This window comes from Nesoenas mayeri, assembly GCF_963082525.1.
Source record: "Nesoenas mayeri genome assembly, chromosome: 3".
Taxonomy (NCBI): Eukaryota; Metazoa; Chordata; class Aves; order Columbiformes; family Columbidae; genus Nesoenas; species Nesoenas mayeri.
The window spans coordinates 30,959,071-30,980,415 of NC_137544.1; the positions used below are offsets into that span (position 1 = coordinate 30,959,071).

The 21,345-nt window shown below is 38.8% G+C and overlaps 1 protein-coding gene across 1 annotated transcript in view; it reads right to left on the reverse strand.

The window, feature by feature from the left end:
- Positions 1–1,116: 1,116 nt before the first annotated feature.
- Positions 1,117–21,345, reverse strand: part of COL9A1 (collagen type IX alpha 1 chain) — a gene marked incomplete at both ends in the record, with an annotated part of 67,541 nt that continues 47,312 nt past the window's right edge. Inside the window, 10 exons of the mRNA XM_080342428.1 lie at positions 1,117–1,301; positions 2,487–2,564; positions 4,934–5,122; positions 7,131–7,185; positions 7,644–7,790; positions 9,743–9,775; positions 11,481–11,525; positions 11,635–11,670; positions 14,940–15,011; positions 15,779–15,832. Coding sequence (XP_080198554.1) covers positions 1,117–1,301; positions 2,487–2,564; positions 4,934–5,122; positions 7,131–7,185; positions 7,644–7,790; positions 9,743–9,775; positions 11,481–11,525; positions 11,635–11,670; positions 14,940–15,011; positions 15,779–15,832 — 894 coding nt within the window. The remainder of the gene's footprint in view (positions 1,302–2,486; positions 2,565–4,933; positions 5,123–7,130; positions 7,186–7,643; positions 7,791–9,742; positions 9,776–11,480; positions 11,526–11,634; positions 11,671–14,939; positions 15,012–15,778; positions 15,833–21,345) is intronic.

A 21,345-nucleotide genomic window follows, 5' to 3' on the forward strand; every position in this document is an offset into this window, starting at 1 on the left:
TGTATTTGAAAATTTGGATGACTACTAGCAAAATGAAAGGAAGCATCATAGGATGGTTTCACTGTTGTCTTTGAGAGAGAATACACTTCAGAGAATGCAGAGTCATAAACCACAAATAGTTTAATTTATACAAACAAAATATCGACATTGCACATTTTCCTCTAAAAACTGAGTTAGTTTATCTAAAAAAGGCAACTTGGGATGTCTAATGGCGGTCTTCTAGCTGTTCTGTTTGTTGGTTTTGAATGTAACCATACATACAAAAACATATAGGGGGTTAAACCATCATTTATTTCGGGTTTTTTTGTACAACCACAGATGTCACTTCAAAATCTGTACTCTCTACTGTGAAACTTTTGTATTTCTGAGACTTAAAATTCCCTTGACAGTGCCATCTAGCCTTTTATTTTTCTTTCACATAGAAGGAGGGAAGCTGCAATGGGCTTCACACAAATTATAAATGCAACACAAACTGGAGTGAAAAACTGACAGGTTATTCCACATGGCTTATTTGTGACAAGCCAGTGATCTCACCTTTACAGTGATTTACAGCACAGAAAGCATCAGGTTTTCATAAGAAGAGCCTCCCACCCCTGTTTCTACCATTGCATTCAAGAGCTGAGGGAGGCCCAGCAGATCCTGTGACTGGGCATGAAGTGATGCAATCTGCCTGGTGGGGCTCTGGAATTTATTTTACAGATATAAAAGAATAGCTACAACTGACGTAAATAAACTGTTTCTTTTTTATTTGGTGGCTGAAGACACATTATTTCACTGTACATCACACATAGGAAGTAAGTAGGGGAAGAGGAGAAATCACAGAAACTCTTTATTAAAAAATAACAATAAAAATAGACAAGTGCCTTTTTTTCCCCCCAAAGGGAGAAAGAACCAGAAGGCATCATCTGTGATTGTCTGTAAGCACCATCGTTCCTGCTTGTGTTGCTAAGTACAGCTTTGGAGAGAATGTACAACACTGTGTTAAAAATGCCTTACTGAAACGTGGCTCGAAAGATTTCTCCTTGGTTGTGTTTCTCCTTCATTCCTTATTTTTTCTCAGCTGTCTGTGCAGGCAGTAAATTGATGCTAACACTTGGTGGCACTTGCGTTTCCCACTCACGGCCCTTTCATGTTCTTCCCAGCCCGCTCTCCCGCCTGCATTCTGCAGGACGCTGGCTCGCAGTACCCGGGAGGGCCAGGAGGGCCAGGAGGACCAGGAACCCCAGGCTGCCCGGCCACCCCGGGGAGACCTCGGTCACCATCGCGGCCTTCCCTGCCATAGCTGGGTTTGCCTGGTTCACCTGGAAAAGAAGATAGATACAGGTCTGAAAATTGGCAGCGTATGACTTGCTTTGTATGTACGTAGATGTAACGAACATCCTGTTGTTAAAAGCTGTGTGAAGATGGGGTTTTTTTACTGTTCTCGGTGGATTCCCCAGAGGGGTGACACAGTTTTCCTCTAACAGACCACCAGGCTGTGTTTATAGATGTACAGCAATGACAGTTGAGGCCCAACCCTCTCCAGTTACACGGGAGCAGATCTGCTGCTATAAACAGCAGAACGGATGGCAGCACTGCAGACAACCCTGTGGATGTTGCCCATCAAGGTGTAGATACTACTCACTATTCAGAGTTACGTTAGTGCTCCAGAACAAGACATATCAAGAATTTATTTTTACTCCCCACTCAGATGTGTTGGGGAAAGAGATGTATGGAGTGGAACTGCTGAGCACTAAAGTAGCTTTTTACTTCTAAATCTTCAATGAAAGGATGAAATATAGTGATTTCAGTAAACCTCTTTCAATGACAAATTTCTAAAGACAACTCCTAGTTTCCCAGCCATCCTAGGTATATACTCAACTCAATCTTTCTTCCTTTTCACAAAGAGAAAAATGTCAGTAGTTTCTGTCTATACATATATATCTATAGAGAGGAATGTGCTGTAGAGACATACTGTTGGAATAACATGTTTATTTTCACTCACTGGCCACTAGAGGCCAGTTGTGCTGTATTTATCAGCAAGAACCTGTCCTGGGCCCCTGTTACATAACGCGGCAACTAATTACCACAAGAATAAAGGAGAATTGTACTCTGAATGTCCTAAAATTACGAAAAGAGACTGCAGTGGCTGCCAGTGAGATATTCTGGGTTTTGTGACCATTTTTGTTTGGCTTATGTTTTATATTTATATATTCATGTAAGAAAGAATCGATTTTATCTACTCCTCTGCGTGTTATCGCCTTTTTTTTTTTCGGTGTTTTGTATACATGTTTCGTAGTCTTTCTACACTGAAATGAATGGGGTGGTAGCTCTTCAGTAAAAGAGCTTTTAATTCTGATTTGTGACTGTATCATTACCTATTAAGTACTGTTATTGGGAATTTTATTGCTTAATGGACACCTTTTATCTTTTCAAGGCAGCTTGAGGTGTCACTTCTAAATAAATTTTACTACATTTCTTCTTTACCCTCACCCTTTTATATTTACCTGGAAGACCTCTTGGTCCAGGGTAACCTTTCGGTCCTCTGCCTGGAAATCCTCTTTCTCCTCTTTCTCCTGGTTCACCTAAAGCAAATTAATGAAACATTAGATACGGCCTGCTTGGAGTATTACTGTCAGTAAGTTCCCTCTCCAAGAAGAAGGGCTAATAAGCAGAGAATTCGAGTGGCTGCATACAGCCTTAGCATCTTTGAATGATGTCCTGACATGTCCCTGTAAAAGGTTTGGGATTTGTTTGGCTTTTCCTCCCTGTCCCCCACTTGAGTTATTCTCAGAAGTAGACATGTTGGAGGTACAAAAAAAAAGATAACCCAAAACACCTAGGGCTGGACAGTAAGTACCACAAGAAAGATGCCATAGCCTATATATTAATAAAGGAAATAAACCAAACTCCCAGAACTGCACAGGATATTTTAGAATACAGACTGAGGGTACTGGCAAATGGCTTTTGCAAAACCATGTGAACTCTACTAATAAGAAAAAACTCTCGATTGTGTAAAAGAACACAGGAATCAGTACAAAAGTCTCAACAGAGGATGCACACAGGGTGCTGGAGGAGGAATCTTATCTCAGTGCTTCAGACTGACGAGTCAGCACAGAGATTCAGCCCATCTTTGTAAACGCAGCTACCAGAAGCACTGATGTCAGGCTACCCAGATACACTTCTGCTAGTTCCAGCTACTGAACACTTCGGAATAGTGTTTTCTGCTGGTTACCCAAAACTTCTCCAACTTTTTTCTGATTCTGCCCCCCTTCACTGCCCTCCTCAGGTCACTGCCCTCCTTGCTCATTAAAGTCACTATAACCTCCTTCCTTGAGCCAACTCTTGATTCTGCTGGGTTTGATGCCATTAAAATCACTGTACCTCTGTATCTTCTGCTCTGTCTCATGGTAACACATTATTGTGTTTCTCTCTCCTCTTCATCACACCCTTCGAAACCATTCTCAACCTCCTTTTCCCTTTTATCATGTGTCTTAGGTACCCTTTTCCTCTCACTTCTATCTCAAGACAACTCCCCAAATGGACGAGGAAAGTCAGTACATCTCTGTGTCTGTGACCTCCATGGAACTCTGGTAACTACCAGCAAATCAGTGTGAAGAACTGGGATCTTTTTCAGGTGCTTGCCATGTATCATCAGGATAGCTCATGAGAGCATTCGCCACTTCTCTTGTGTCTGTAATTGTATTTCAGGGTTTACTGTAAGGTAACTTGGAATTTGATGACAATTATGATAGGAAACAAAGCATTTTGCTTGGATTTGGGGCTTTGTTTGTTTGTTGTTTGGTTTTTAGGGTTTTTTTGTGCTCTGTAGATTATTTTTTAATATGAACACAGTGCAACTTGCTGTGTGATGAATCAAATTCAGCATATCAAATCACCTCTGTATCTCCATTTTTTGTGCTTCTGCAAATACAGATGACATTACATGAAAACAGTGACAGAACTCCAGCACCAATGCTGTTAAGGTTTGCTTTGAATGTCTTCTATTCCTTCTCTCAAAGGCTTTCCCAATTTTACTTTCAAATAAAACCTGAGACAAAAGTTAATGCTTCAGTTCAGCAACAGACCAGCTTTATGCAGAAATACAGTTTTAAAATAAAACCTTCATTCGAGAAAACAAATTGAAACCACTGCTGAATAGAAACTAATACATACATAATGGTCATAAGACTTTCCAAAAAATTCTACTATATAATCCTTTGGAGGTGTATAAGCCCTCTGAGTAAGGAACAAAAGAGATATTAACTTAAAGTTGTTTTGTGAAGTGTAAGGTTAGTTCAGTTTTGTTATGGACTTGTTCTTTCCAAAGAATCAATAGATTGTGGTACACGGTGCAATGATGTTAAACGGCTCAAGTATTATACCCAAGTAAGAGGCAGATTGTTTTCATTCACTTGTAATGTGAGAAACTGGATAGACTTAGAAAAGCAGGCTAGAAATGAGCAAATAAATCTGACTCTTTCCATGAGTTTTCGGGACCACAAGTCTTGCAGAAGTGAGTTCCACAACCAGATTGAGTGGAGGACAGAGAATCACTGCTGGAACTCATCAGCATACGAAAAACACAAACATCAAAAGTGCATGAGAAGGAAAGATTTAATATTAGGAATCTGACTCAACTGCTTACTTCTAGTTCAAGGCAGGTGCCTGTGCTTACTCATATTGTATAAGTGATTTGATGACAAAAAAAGCCACAAATTTATAAACCGATCTTGCTGAGGCCAGGCCAATGTACCCTTTGATCACTGGTGCAGCTGAGGCAACAGTTATGGGAAACAGTTTAGGTTCCTAATTCAGGATCTTTTTGTACCTTACATGTGTAAAATGTAACAATCTATAATCCAAACAGAAAAAACAAACGAACAAACAACCCACCCACACAAAAAAAACCTGGAGCAGTCAACAACTGAAAGCCAGTTACAGAATTGCTTACCTTTAGGGCCTTTCCGACCGATCTCACCAGGGGGACCTTTAAGGCCAGGCAAGCCACGGGGGCCGAGCTGCCCTGGGAAGCCGTTTTCACCAGCAGGTCCTGGAGCACCTGGTGGCCCCGGCCGGCCAGGAAGACCTGGAGCGCCAAATTCTGGCCTCTTAAGACTGGCTGCCAGCTGAGCTAGTTGTTCTGCAAGGACCGGGAAGACAGAATTAATCAGTAAGTGAATCCGAATGGAGAGATTCTCATGTTCACAAAAGCAGAACATGTATTCTCTGCTACAGAAACAAACAGATGACAGTTCAGCACCTTCCTTACGTAGAATGCTGTTTACAGAGATTGTTACGTATAAGATATTATCATAGTAGCACTAGAGGGAAACCACATAGGCATGATGTGATGCTGGTCACTCTGAAGCCTATATTTTAAAGATGTCATGTTTCCAAGTTGAAATATCTTAAGTGTATATGGTTTATTTAGAAATGTCCTTATAATTTTCTATGTCATTTAAATTCCCACCATCTAATAAGAAAACTTACTCATGCAATTGCTGCCTCTTAAAAGCACAAATTTCTTCTTCATTACTACTTGTTACTTGTCACTAAGATCCATCATTGCAAAAAAAAGCCAGCAGAAAAACATGAGGGCAGGTATCTACATGGGCCTGCAAAGTGCGTGCAGGCCTTCTTTATCGGAGGAAAGAAACCCCTCAAATTGGTGATCGTGAGCTCAAGTTTGATACGTAATTGGAAATTTTATGTTGATCTTAAAGTAAATCAGGAGGAGCTTTGCTGTTCATTAGGCATAGGATCAGCTCGCCGTTCCTCTTGGAATGGTCTTAGCTTGCTATTTCCCTTTCCTCATCCCCTTTACATGGCACTGCTCTAGCAGCGGGAGAGCAGTCCTCTCTTTGCTTGAAGTTGCTATTTAGACTTCAAATCCATCCTCCAAGCATGTCTTAGAAATAACTTCCTCTGGTACAGCCACACGCAACTCCATATGACATTTGCTATAAAGTCTGCATGACTTGGCAAGACTAGTCATTTTGCATCCATAGCCACGAAAAATTAAGAAGATGGAGGTGGAGCAAAGAATCTGAAATAAAACAGGATCTATGGCTCACAGATACATGGGGAAGACTGGGAATAGCAATCTCCAGGCAAAGCGTGCTCAGGAGCTGAACTTCAGTTACAGTTATCTTTAAACTGACAAAGTTCCAGGACCTGCTTGGACTAATATCTTCTTTCTTTTTTTTGTAGAGGGATGCAATGAAGATTTTTCCCATATCCTTCTCTTCACTGCTAATTCTGATGGTTATGAATAAATTCAAGCATTGTATCTGATTTCACTGTAATCCTCCTCAGTATTACTGTGTCTTTCAAGAGATCACTTTAAAAGGCCTTTTTATCCTATTTATAGAAAGTTTAAAAAAATAGACTCTGTTGCGTGGTATTAAGAACAGTGGTGACTACTGATGATAACTTAGATTAAATCACGAGCAGCAATTTCATTCTAGTAAACTCTTAACATTACAAAGGCACCATATCCCTAAGGGCATCTTCAAAAGCAAGAACTGAAAAGTTTCTTTTGTGCTTACAGTGCAGCATAAAGTTTTAAACTCAGTAAATCCCATGTGCCCAACTGCATTAGAAAAGTTCCAGATTTCAGCGTGTCAAGAAGAACTGAGCAAATATAATTAGTGTTTTGAACATCTGCCTATTGCTTTCATTTTATGGTATATTATCTACAGAAAGCCTCTCTCTGCACTCCTCTTTTTTTTTTGTTTTATCTATTTTGCACATAGTTTGTTTGCTGTAATCTAATAGTGTGTGAGTACAAATGGCAAAACAAGCTTTCAGTGAAGCCATGTACTTTTATAGATGTAAACACAGAAAGTGATCTCTACACAAAACATATCTGTTTCATAAAAATATTATCTCCTGGTTACTATAGTATTAGTGTGGAATCAAGAGGTATTTCAATGAGACTGTAAAGTATATATAAAATAAGGGACTTCTTTCTCATATTCTCTCATATTGTATCCCCATCGACTGTGGAAAGCTTTTCTGCCAGGTCCCCAGCTGAGGCCACACTATTTGTTCTGGATAAGAGTGGGAAAATTTTGGTTGCCCCCACAGCAGTAAATTATCCTGATTTAAATGCACAAGAAACATAAAAAACTTTTTAGCGTATTTACCTTGCATGACTCTCATGCAAACCTGTTTAATGTGCTGATCGGTTGGTTCTTTTCCCTAGGATTAAAAATATATATATATAGTTAAAAAAACAATTGTTACCACAGTACATTTTACAAGTGTACCTGATGTGAAAAGTGCTGGCAGGTCAACAAAAGATGGACGTTACAGTCCCTGCAAGTGCAGCTATTGCAGCTGAAGTCAATTTGACTTGCAAGGTAGATACCATGTGTGATAATCAATGTATCAAACATGGTACTTGTGCACCATAGTGGTGGGGGGTGGAGCGTAAGAAAATGGAACTGAATGGAAAGCTGAGGACCCAAGGACCTCACTGCATACAACCCTAAGATTTCTCTGGTGCACAAACATGTCTGTTGTGAGGTACAGTGTATTTCACACTACCGCAGCACTTGGGTTTTACATGTGTCTGTAGCTCCAGATGCAAGAAAAGGAGTCCTGTGAGTGACAGCTAAGTGTTCAAGAGACACCAATCCCATGAAAACAGTACTTACAGCAGGACCTTGGCTGCCAGGCAGACCTGGGGCCCCCTGCTCACCCTGCAAGCCCCGCGGGCCAGGGGCACCTCGTGGCCCTTCCATGCCAGGCAGTCCTCGACTTCCCTCAGGACCACGGGAACCAGGATCTCCCGGATTACCAACCTGACAAGGCAAGAGAGGAATTTCAACAGACTGCTATACAAGCATTCTGTCAAAAGAAGCAAATCAACATCCATAGTGACATGCACAAGAGATTGGGTTTCTGTCAAGAAACAAATCTCCTATAGCTGGTTTCTACTTCTGGCCTCATGTATGTCACATGCAGCTTTTCTAGATGTTAAGCTTTCCTATAAATTACAAATATTCCAGCTCCCTGCTTGCTCCAAACACCTTTCATGCCCTTGGGTAGAGAGTACCACAGCATGAACCTGCATTGCCTAGCTGCTTGGGAACACACATTTTTGCTGTGTTTACACCTGCCAGAGCTCACTGCACACAGGTTCTAGTACCCACGCTCAAGTTTGCTGGCATAGGGAAGGGAACATCCTCACACAAACTGATGTTGACAAACTGCCTGAACAAATGCGATGCCAGCTTATTTCTTTCAGGGAAGTGGTAGAAAGAGCTGTTTTACTGGTATAAGCATTCTGTTCCTTGGGGAATGAAAGGATTGATATGGCTACACCAATATGTCCACTTAAGTACATTTAGTAAATAAAGCTATAGCTTATGCTCCAGTAAATTTTGTAAAAGTGATTAAATATCATGCAGAGTGAGACTTATACCAACAGGCACCTCTAAGTTACTTTCAGTACAGGTTATTTTACTACTGTTAATCAACAGTAGTACTAACAAAGAACAAACAAACAAACAAGCAAGCAAACAAAAAACACAACAAAACCCAAAACAAGCAGAAAAAAAAAGAATCCTACACACTTATGGCTTCCCAAATCTACTGGGAAAAAAATGAGAAAGAAGAACAGCACCCACTGAAAGAGATGCTCAAGAACAAATTTTTCAGCTGTGGTATCAGTTAAATCCACAAGATGGAGCGATTTCAGTTCCATCTGTGCTGCATCTCAGTCAAAAGAAAACACAAAAGCACACTTCAGCAGATCCATTAAAGAAGACAGCAAATTCACTTCATGGACTATACAACCAGGAAGCCATCATTCCTTTCTTCCCCAGCCTGGTGAGTTACCAGGTTACCTGATGGATTATTCATCCCTGTGTATGTAGTCACTAGGATGACAAGCATTCTGGAGTCTCATCAGGAGAAGATTTTAAAAATCTAGGGAGATGAATCTACAGATTTGTCCTCTATACTTTCTCTCTTCCTCTTGTCTGGCTTGTAAGATACTGCTCTGCAGTACACACGCTCTCTAGCTTGCATTTGCTTAGCCCCAAAGTCACACAGGCCACTGAGAATCCAAACACAGATTTTTTTGTTACAATCACACTCAGTTCCCTGTAGGCAGAACTGTTAATATGTTAGTGCCATAGCCCAAACTGTCAGCTGCTGTAACAACCCCACTCTTCAGTGATTCTGAAGCAAAATAATGCGTTCCGCTCTCAAATTCTTTTTATGTGATACACAAGCTTCTGGTCACCTTTCACATCAAAGCTATCATTTTGTTGTTTCTTAAAAATAAAATAAAATTAAAAAAAGAGGAATGTAGGAATCTGGGCCATAAATACTTTTGCTTTTATAGACATCACAGTCCTGCTGCCAGCTTTTATACAGTGTAAAGATTACAGACTGCACGCAGCCACTGCACTGAGCCTCCTTTCTATACCACACCTACTGTACAAAGAGTGCATTCATTTCCTTAAAAAAAAAAAATAAATAAATAAATAGTTGGCCAGAAAACTGCTGCTGAAGGATGCTTCTCTTTTATGGAGCTTACAATTCAGTCTGTGAGTTCCTTTCCAAAGCTAATTCATTTTAATATTAACTGTATTCAAAATGTAAACAGAAGTAATGCTGTTTTAACTCACTCAATTTAACTGTGATAAAGAGCTCAGCTCATTATTTGTATTTTCTTTCTTAAATCTGAAAACCATCTATCTGATCTACTATGTATTGCTATAACAGTGCTATTCATTATACTTACAGATCCCTTTGCTCCTGGCAATCCCATATCACCCTAAGCAAAAATAAGACAAACTATTTAGAAAAGAGTATCATATTACCATATACATTACATATGCAGTAAACTTGACACGATTTTTTTCACTATTAAAAAAAGTTTACGTATTTAGTTAATTTAGACAAAATCATAAAACTCAAATTTGAAATCTTTTCCTAAATTACTTTCTCAAAAACATTTCTATACAAGGCAAATAAGAAAGCATGTTTATTATAATTAGTTTTGTGTTGCATATCTTAGACACATGACTCTAACTTCTCAAGCCATAGTTGCAGCATAGTACAATCTTAGACAGTAGAAGCCTTTAGAGGAAGCATTATTTAACCAGGATTTTCTAGTTTGGCAGAATTACAGGTATTTTACAGTGTTGTATTAGCTCTGATAAATTGCAAGAGAAACCAGGCAGGTGTCTACCCAATGTTCTTTGAAGAAGCCAAATCCCTAAAGTTCCTGTTTCCAGCAACCTGGCTCCTGGATTGAACAACCCTGAGATCCCCCTATTGCTTGACTGAGAATAGCAGACCCGCTATTGAGAAGTTTTTAGTTTCCGTTCTGAATTAGAAAAAAAAAAAAAGTTTCAAAATCTTGTAATCACCTATGAAATAGATTAACTCTTCTTCTTCAGTGTTTTCATATTAGTCTTGGAGAGATTTCTGAAAATTTTATTTTCCCAGTTTCTACACATCATTGCTGAAATAATTGATTTCTAAAAGTCAGAAAGGTCACTTTGTCTGTTAATGAATATGCCATAAGTGAAATGGAAATAACAACTGTTATTGGTTTAAAACCAGACTAACCAGCAGCACACTTAAACAACACAGTGTTGCTTCCTGGGAATCTGTGTAGTGATGGCAAAGCTGCGTTACTCAACATCTAGCTCACTATGCCTGTCAATCAGCTTTAAAGAATTGACAGAGTGTAGGAAAAAAGTACACATTTCCAGCACACAACCTGGCTATTGCTTTTTAAATAGGAAGCAGTTTACTTGCTTTTGAAAGATCAAGTTCTGGCTTTGCTGGATGGGGCCCCGTAGGAGCCACTGGACTAGTACATTTTTTTCCTGGAGGAGAACAAATCCCCTTTACCCAGGGGCACATGACCCAGACATTACCCATGGGAATTCACAATATGCCACACTCCTGCAGTGTGTATATATGTATATATATGTATATACATGTATATATATATGTATATACCTATATTCCTCCAGCAATATTACAGTGCCACAGCCTCTTTTCAGACTTCTCTGTAACAGCCACTTGCTACATCTCATTTCCAAAGATAAAGGCAATACAAAATACTTCCATTATTAAGGATATTTATTACCCGTGCTCCTGTTCCACCTGAATTAAACTACATCATCCTCATTGCCTCATATATATATATATAAAAGTATTCATGTATAAATGCCTAGTGTATCTCTACATATGTATCTATCTATATACACAAACACCCCCTCTGCGAGGCAGCCTGTACTATATTATAGACCTAATAGAATAGGAGTATTTCAGAGTGCTTTCAAAACAACAGGAATGGCATGACCAGGCTAATAGAACTGCTATGCTCTGCAATGCCCAGTTGGTATAAAACTGAAATGTGACTCTAAATGATCAAACATATGCTTGAAGCACTCCAACAGTACTTTAAAATTCTAATTTATGACAAGAAAATATTAGCTCAGGTGAAGAAAATAATGCCTTACTAAGTCACCCTTTTCTCCTCCATCTCCTTCTGCTCCAGGTGCACCCTATATCAGAAAAAAAAACATACTGTTAGCCTTCAGATTTAGCCAACATAATGTACTGCAGCATTTTGCAGAGTGACTTGAAAGTACCATAATCTCTAACATGACTTACTTGTTCACCCTTAGGTCCTGGTTCACCCACTGAACCCTACAAGATTAAAGAAACAAATCAGAATTTGAAACTGCAGGTTCAAAAGCGTAATAAATTATCTTAAACCCTCCCTACCATCTATCACTAATGCAAGAGACATTTAAAGCTGCAAATTTTTAAGAATTACAATGAAAACATTTAAAATTTACTATATAGTTAAGGTGACAGACTGAAGGCAAGTAATAGCATGGAACATACAATCCACTGCCACACTGGATGGTACAAATTCTGACTGTCAAACAGTAGATTTCCCCTTTACGTGGCAGATGCTCTTGCAGCTGCTACAACTCTGCTCTGCAAATTGGTTAAAAGTTATAAGTAAAAAATCCAGTAAGTGTATCATTTTTCTAGCCCTATTAAGTACTCTGTATTGCTGTAGGCCATACCAGACCTGCTAGCATGAGATGTGCACACTGGGACATTGACAAGCCCAGTCACAATCTTGTTTTGCTTGTTGTTTAATTCTCAAGGTTTTCTAGCAGAACTGTCTCTAGAATTTTGATCTCTACAGTCAAAGCTAAATGGTTTGTATCTTAAACTTGATATCCCTTTTTTTTTTTCAAAAAAAAAAAAAAAAAAGATTATTATGTTTCATCTTAGAATCCTGTAATAAAATATACATGTGTGGACAGGCAGGAACCAATGAGGAAAAAAAATAATGACCTGATTCATTTCAAATCTATGTTATTTGTTTCTACAGGAAAAGTATTTAATTTGTAGAACAGTGCATTAATTAAGAAAATGTTAGTGTTTGTGTTTTGTTAGAAAACCAATCTCGCCACCCTTAAACATTCTTTGCAGTCTGTGCACATTAAAACACATACATTCCAAACAAAAGAACTAACACTATGCATATTTATTTTCCTAAAACAGATAAAGATACAGCATATTCTCTCTCATTTCACAGATCCATTTAATTCACATAAGGTACAGGCACACCAACCAGTGTGACATCTACAATTTAGGGAATTCAGACTTGTTCTCATGTTCCTGAGGACAAAGAGCCAATACTAAATAATCCACAAAGCTAAGCAATGGAAATCACAGACCTATTTAACATTCTGACTTTGTCAAATAACACTGAAACCATTCTGTCTGAAGTGTTCTCAAAATTGTGCCTTGTTAAGGTTTTCCAATTACCCCCACAAAAAGACATTGATTTCCAACCTAACATCATTTAAGGAAACAAAGCTGGCGAGGGGCCTGGCGCACAAGTCTGATGAGGAGCAGCTGAGGGAGCTGGGGCTGTTTAGCCTGGAGAAGAGAAGGCTGAGGGGAGTCCTTATTGCTCTCTTGCAACTACTTGAAAGGACATTGTAGCATAGAGGGTGTTGGTCTCTTCTCCCAAGTAGCAAATGATAGGATGAGAGAAAATGGCCTCAAGTTGTGCCAGAGGTGGTTTAGGTTGGATATTAGGAAAAAATTAGGCTGTCCAGGGAAGTGGTGGAGTCACCATCCCTGGAGGTGTTTAAAAGGCATTTAGACAAGGTTCTTAGGGACATGGTTTAGTGCCAGAGTTAGGTTAATGGTTGGACTCAATGATCTTGAGGGTCTCTTCCAACCAAAATTAATCTATGATTCTATCATTTTGGGCATTCTTTTTCTCCCCTTACTCTTCTTTAGAGCAACAAAACTGCCAATAGATAAGGTTGAGACAGGAGAAGTTTTTACTTTTTGAAACTTGGCCTGTGGCACAGAGCTCTCCAGGCTTGTGAGTGGGAATACACACTGCAGATCAGTGCAAAGCTGCAGCCACATAAGCCTGCCCCAGAAAATGCACTCCAGCCTCTATACAACTGAAGAAAAAAAAATGAACCAAGAATACAAGTGGATCCAGTTGACACTTGTCTCAAAACATAGAAGTTAAGAAGCAATCACACATAATTGCTAGCATAGCTTTTTGGACTTCAAGGTATTTGTACAGGGCATTAAACTGAACCTAGGATTTAAAAAAAAGCTCCAGGTATAAGATGCTGTCATCTGCCAGTTATATGAACAGAAACCTCCGGGTGTAGCCTGAATTTCACCGAGTCTATTTGTAACATCTACATCCTGCTCTTATTTCAGATGTTCAGAGCCTTTATATGGTAAATGAGGAAAATCAGGCACCTTTGGAGGGAAACTGTCAGCACTGCAGCAAATACTAGTAGTTTTCCTATCACATTTGCTTCCTTGGGTACCTTCAATGTCCCTTTGGAGAAGTCTAAACTGTGAATCATTATCAGTCTAATAAAAGAGACTGTTTTATGTCAATAATCACATTTGAGTAGAAACATATGTTACTGGTCTCACCATAAAAAAAATAAAAAAATAAAAAAAAACTGAAAGAATAAGAAATAGCTCAACAACAAAGATTGTCTTAGAAACTTGTTTTTAAGTATGTCAGCAGCTTTTAAAAACTGTCCAAAACAACTGCAAGCCCTATCTAGCCACCCTGTGACGTATACTGGGATCATACCAAGGGCAGGATTCCTCTGTTGAACTAAAGGCTTGGGCAGCAGTGACACCTGTGTCTCACTAGCAGTTCCACGCTTGATTGTCAGTGGAAAGTAACAGGCACTTCAAAAGTGCAACTCATTTAATACTGCAGTAGATATCCCAAGTAAGAAGCACAAAACACAGTGTAGAACTGACAATTGTTATAACAAGGATGTCTGAAGGCTGGTGAGTGAATTCCATCCTCTGTAGCCTCCTATAAGGAAGAGAACTCTTTTTTTTCTTTTTTTCCACTATACTGTCTTCACTGGCATTTAGTCAGCAAAGCAAGATATCTTTTTCAGGTATGTGAGCTCTCCAGGGCCCAGTTCTTCCCTCCTAGCAAAATGAGGTATTTATATTCTGTAATTTTGTGTGTATGCACATCAGCCTGTGAATTTCCATAGCAGATCCTAAGACATATGTAAAAGGCATAGTATATACTGTAGGCTGGGGCTGGAGTCCCAAACCTCTTTAGTGACCAGAGAACCTCATTCGCAATTTCAGATCTGGCTGAGTCAATGACTTGCAATATGATTTAGGCCTTTAAATGATTCAAACTCCAAAGAAAGGGAAACATTTACACCAGTAATCTCATTCCAATTCTTTAAGTAACATGCTCAAGATTTTTCCTATATATTTTATGAGCACCACTTTCAAGTAGTTAACAGATCCACATACAAAACAAGAAACCAGACATTGATTCATGTAAAAGCTGCAAAAAATGCTCGAATTAATGTGTTTACTCCTGACATGAAACTGCAGCCTATATGTATGACTGTATTTCTTACCCTGTCACCCTTACCACCAGGTAAGCCTGAAGGACCTGGCAGTCCGGGAAGTCCAATATCACCCTGGGGACCCTGTGAAAATAAATGAAGGATGTAAACTTACACAGTCTGTTTTAGAACTAACAGCTAAGGGTCATACCCTGACAAGCAGATGGCGCAGAATCTTATTCCCAGAACAGTCCTAACTTGATGAAACAGGATTATCTGATGAAAATAGAGCTGATCCAAAATACAGCCCTTTAAATGGCATCTTATTATGATTTTATTACTGAAAGACAAAACAGAAATGTCTTACAGGGCTTTTTACCCTCCAGTCTCTCAACAACAGTCTGAGTATCCTAACAGTACTTCTTAAGATCTTGCACTCTGTGATTTGCACATTCCTCTCTAACAGCAGGCTCTTTCAGCTAAATCCTCCCCAGCTCTGCTCCTGACTCTTGCTGTGTAAATACTGCTGGAGGACCAGTAAAAGGTGGCATTCATAATCCGCTCCATTCATTAGCTTCAGGTAGCTGTTAACAGAAAGCCAATCTTTCACTGCTCCTGCTCCCCGAGTACACGCAGCCCACACAGGACTGTGCAACCCAACTTTGCACATCACAGGATTTATGTTTTTTAAACAGAAGAAAAAGTCCCACACATCTCAATATATTTTAAACCAGCATTTGCTAATATTAGCACAGTCACAGAGGACTGAAAAAGAAACTGAACAATCATTCCTTTCAACATTATTTTCAGTTCTCTGCATGAAAAAATTAGTGAGTGTAGTTCCAGATGATACCAGAACTTTATTTCTTGAAAGTAAACATGAACACTGAATATGGAAATGAACTGCTTACCAATTTCCCTGGTAAACCTGGAGGGCCTGCAGGACCTGGCTCTCCTCTGCTACCCTTATAGGAAATAGAAAGACATCATTACTTCCTGAGATATTTCCTGTGAACAGGGAATATTTTTTTTTCTTTATATTTACTGAATTGCACTACTCAGCAGTGGGTTTTAATCAATATTTCTGTTTATTAGTGAAAAATTACCATGTGCATTAAAAACAGTGAAACTTCCTGAAAAATGTGAACATTTTCATTTAACAATGGCATACAATATTTAGCTGGCATTAAATGATTCAAGTAATTCATTCTGCTGAATGAAGTCCCCTTCATGGATCGCACCTGAGAATTACCTGTCACAAACACATTTATGTCACTAAGACAACTCTGATGCACATGCTCAGCTTTGGGCTTCTGCTTAGTTTCATCAACTGAACTCCCACATGACCACATACTTGAAAGCCCATGATCCCACATGTACAATGGACAAATGTGAGAAGTGTGTGCAGAGGTCATGCTTAACAATCTCATTTAGGTTAAAAAAACCCATCTAGACTGTCGTAGGGACAGGTAACCTTTAAAAATCCCCATTCATAATATGATAAGTATAAATACGCTTTTTACTGGATTTTTACTTTGTATCTTTACTTCAGGTATGTTTATCCATTGAGATCATCATGTTCACATTAGCTGCATAACCCCAACTCTTCATGCAGATGTCTGAACATATACTCTGGGTAAACCTGACATTTAGTCAAATTTTCAAAGATTTTACACAATTTTCACACTAAAGTATCTTTCTCAAAATTGTTTTGTCTTGTATGATTAAACCTTTCAGAACAGCTCAATAAGTTTTGTACCTTTACTCTCATATATACAGATATATACCTGTACATGTGAATACAAACACTATCCCAACACAAGCCTAAGTCTCACTTCAGACACTTTTCTTACTTCCACAGTGTGAATACATAAGGGAAACTTGCAATAAAAGTATGATATAGCCTTTAAGATAATAAAATATCAATAACTGAAGTTATTAGATAAGTAGATAACCTATTAAATATAACTTAGAAAATTCTAGATAAAACCAGATCTAATTATTCCAGTGTTGTACATAATGGGGAATTTTAAAAGTAATTTTTTTTTCTTCATAATAGGAAAATATTGTGAAATATTGTGACATACTGAACAATAAAAGGAGATGGCAGCTATGGCCTTTTATACCATGTCATCAATGCAACAACAGCTTCTCACACAAGCTTAGGAAAACTAACTCTACAATTCAAGAAATAATTATCTTGAAATGATCAGAGCGCCAAACATAAACAGCCTTTTCCACTCATTTCCTTCAAAATATCCTATGATATTAAGATCACTATGCTTTCAAAGCCTTTGTATAATTTCTAGAGACTTTTTCATGTTAGACAAAAAGGAAAAAAAAAAAGAAAAGAAAAAGAAAATAAACAAATCACCTTCCTATTACAACCCAGAAGATACATTAACCTTTTTGAAAATCTGCTATTTAATCACATAATTCTGTACTACATCTCTGACCTTGAATACAATTACATTTCTGAGGTAGGAAATAAAAGGATTAAAACTATGATCAGTATTAGAAACTCATCTCCTCATATATGTAATAACATTCATGTCTGGTTGCTATACAGCTATAAAACAAAAGCAATGTCACATTCCATAGAGTAAAAATCATATAATAAACCTCTTAAGCATAGCAAAGGTTCTGTTGGTCATACAGAATGCAAGAAAAATCTTCCATTTTATTCAAGTATATAAAAACTCTTTTGTCAAATATACACTACAGGCACTTTTTCGAACACCAATGCTTTTCTAAGGTGGTAGAAAAGCTTAGTATACAGAAGACTGGAATACAAAGGGATAATATTTTCTATAAACACTGACATTATGCCTGTAAGGACAGATCACTTCAAACTAAGGGCCACCACTGCAAGACCTACAGAAGTTTTAGCCAGTGAGAGAAGAACTGTAGCCCAAACAACAGTGAGGAATCCCACAGGTCCACGGCATTATTTAGAAGATTGTGAAGCTTCCTTCAAGCTACATTCGACTGAAATGGCCCTGGGATAGATTTACACTGAGTTAGTTACTCCTGGTTTCCTTCATACGTGATGAAGAAAAAACCAGCATCTTGAAATGTCCTAATGTAAACATTTTAAATCCATCATGAGTCATGTCCTAGAAGCATATATATTTTCTCCACAGCCTATAAGAGAGCTTCTGTAATAACTGGTTCAGGTGTTGACATCTGTACTTGGTCAGATGAAACCTTCCTCTGTGCTCTAAGTTACACAGAGGCAGCAATCAGAACAGAAGGCAGTTTCGCCATGTCCTCAGCCTACCTTTCCTACACAGCGGCCCTACATATAACACAGTCCATAGTTGCAGGCCACTCACAAATCAATGGACGTGTTGCCCTCGTTTTACCAATTTAAAAAAAAAAAAAAAAAAGGACCAGAATCTGTACGTTTTATGCACTTTTGACAAGTTTAAAAATTCCAACCTTTCCTAGAGCTGGAATGCTTGAAGAGAGACAGTAGCTGCTCCAGAGTGCACTGGGACAGGCAGACTTGCACCCCTGCTGTACCCCAGTGTACAATGAAGGGGGGCAGCACACAGACTCCCACTGCTCATGACCCCTTAAGTACTGTAACGCTTGTCCAGTGCCTAGAGATTGTTTCAATCTGTTAGTGTGGACCAAAAGCATGTCCAGGACTGCTCCAGTACTTCAACAGTACAAAAGTACAAATAACTGATTTCTGTTAAGTATACTATCACTTAGCCTGCAAGTACTGCTGAGGATAAGGTCACTCTCTCAAAGGAGGGAAAGGCAGGGGTGAGATGGCAGGGTGTGAACTGGTGGTGCAGCACCGCAATGTAAGAAGCCATTGAAGGAGGAATGTTTTTAGAAAACTGGGAACCTGGCACCTGACCAGCATGGGGAAAGGACTGAGAGACATCAGACTAAGAATTCTTAATGTAAAACAAACTCTCTTCTAACTAATCCTGGAATGCAAACTGATTACTATATTTAAAAAGTTAAGCTAGAAGGAAGGGTAACCAAATAGACAGGAATCCATATTTTAAATAAAACAATAAGGGGAGGGGGCTGTTAGAATTAGATGAATAAAATAGGTAAACTGAGGCAAGCGTCGGGTAGTCTGTAAACCCTGAAGTACTCAACGAGTAGGGAACAGGGGAGGGAATTCGTAGCCGGGATTTGTGGGGGATATAAGTAGGAGCTTTTTACCCTATTGTGTGTGCCTGCCTTTAGGTAGAACACCCGGTCTTGCAAAATGGTTAATAAAATATGCTTTGCTGAGAGATCCTGTCTGAGTCTATTATATTGGCAAGATGATCATTTCCTACAACACCACACAACAATATCAGGATCCAGCCCTTCCACAGCTCATGTGTGGGGCTACGGTTACAACAAAATCTGCCCGCCCTTTGTTCCAAGGCAGGATTGCTGGACCACTCCATACATTCACATGAAGACATAATGTCTTTCTCACAACTTTGTTAGATTTATGTTTAGCCTTTTAATGTAACATACATAAGGGAATGTTGCAGGATTTACAACCTTTATGTTGTCTGGGATGGTTTTTATCCTCACTGAAATTTTGAAGACCTGATTCTTTTGTAGAATTCCCACAAGCAGTTACAGAATGCATTCTCATAATAAAACAGTTTCTTTCACTGTTTTATTGATTTCCTATTCAGCAGCTGATCCTGTTAAGGATGTCTCTGTTAGTGGAACTTTAATAAGAATGAGAATATTCCACAGGTAATTTGCATCTCACTTAGCTGCCCAGATAATCAAAACACAAATTAGAATCTCTTGACAAGTAATTCAGAGTGTATACTGTAATAAACAGTGCAGAATAAAAAAGAATAAACAAAGTACATTTTGGAATGAACTTTTTTTAAACTTAGTATTCCAAAGTCTTTTGCAAAATGTAACCCATTTACCAATTACAAGCTTGTAAGACTTTACCTTATCATAATTTTTTTTCATCCAAAATCTCAGAAGAGTTCTTAACTTTGAGTTCAAGGATTTATCCATGGAAGGACCAACAAGACTTTTATTTTGGCCTTCAGTACAGGAAAAAAAACCATCCAAAAATATAAACTGTTATTTGCTGGAAGACTAAACACACAGCAAACATTCTGAGATTTTAAATGCACCTTTGCACATTTCTCAGAGTAATAATTAAGTTGTACTGCTCAAGATAAGGGTAAGTTATAGGTGTAGCATGAAATGTACCTTCCTCTTAACCGTGTCAGGCTTTTGGCACAAGCAGCAGCCCAACAGATGCCATTCTTTTCAAGGGTGGTACTGTGGCCAAGTATGAATGACAGAGACCTTTCACACTGGCTGCATCTATAGTGTTAACTGAAGTCTAGGACAGCTTTAGTACACTAGCTCGGTAACAAGTTTATTTTTTACCCAGGTTACCATCTACACCGCTTAGGAGAAGCCAACATTGGGATATCTGCTGATATACAGAGGTCTACTGTGCCCAAAAGTGTCAAAGGAAGCTGCTGTTGGAGCTGGAGGGGTAAAGAGTGAGGCAGCAGACAGGAATCTGACCATGCAGTTTGGAAAGACGGGGTGGATAGCATGAGAACTGGAGAGGCTTGGAGATGCTGATCAGGTTTGGCTGGACTATGTGGTCTGTGAGTGAGAGGGGAGAAAGTGCTAAACTGTACAAACTACAAACCATGCTGCAGAATTGTCCAAGGTCAGGAAGTTTAGTCACATCCACCTAGAGGCTGAGGTTTACTGGATAAAGAGCATATCTGGCAGGATGAAAATTGTTCTTTTGGCTCTGCTATAGATTGTGCAATGCTAACCCCTTTAACTCTATCACAAATGTAAACTATGACTTGGCACTTGTGGAACACTTCTGAAATTACATATACAAAACATGTCCACCTAAATATAGCATATAAACAGAGGCAAGGAGATTTCATCCTATCACACTACTAACACCACTACACCAATACCAACTATGGAAAATGTTACATCATCTCAGTTGCAGTAATGTAAAAAGAATGATAGAAAAATGAGATTTTAGTCATAATTGTTAGGGTAACCAAAGATACATTTCAAGGTAGGTAAGACAAAAATATCTTTAAAGTCTTAGAAAATTATTGATCTGAAAGTAATTTAAGATGCTGAAAACAGTGTCCTCATCTACCTTTAGGATGTCTGACATTATAGTATCAAGCCCAAGGTACTCTGTAGGTTCCCCCTTTATCCTGAGCAGAGACAAAGGCACCTCCAGAGACTGTCAGCCCAACCCTCCTGAGCCCCTCAGAAGTCTCTCAGAGGGGCTACAGTATCAAATCTTAGGCAGCTAGATACTTAACCTCTTTTGCTAATGTTAGGGAAAGAAGTATTGCCTCCTAAATCCTTAACAACATGTTTATGCTGCCCTGCATATTCATCAAGAGCTTGTTCAATTTGCTAGGCAAGTATTGAACTTTAAGTTAAATTATTCCTTAAATGTTCCAAGCTTTCTTTTCACCGCAAA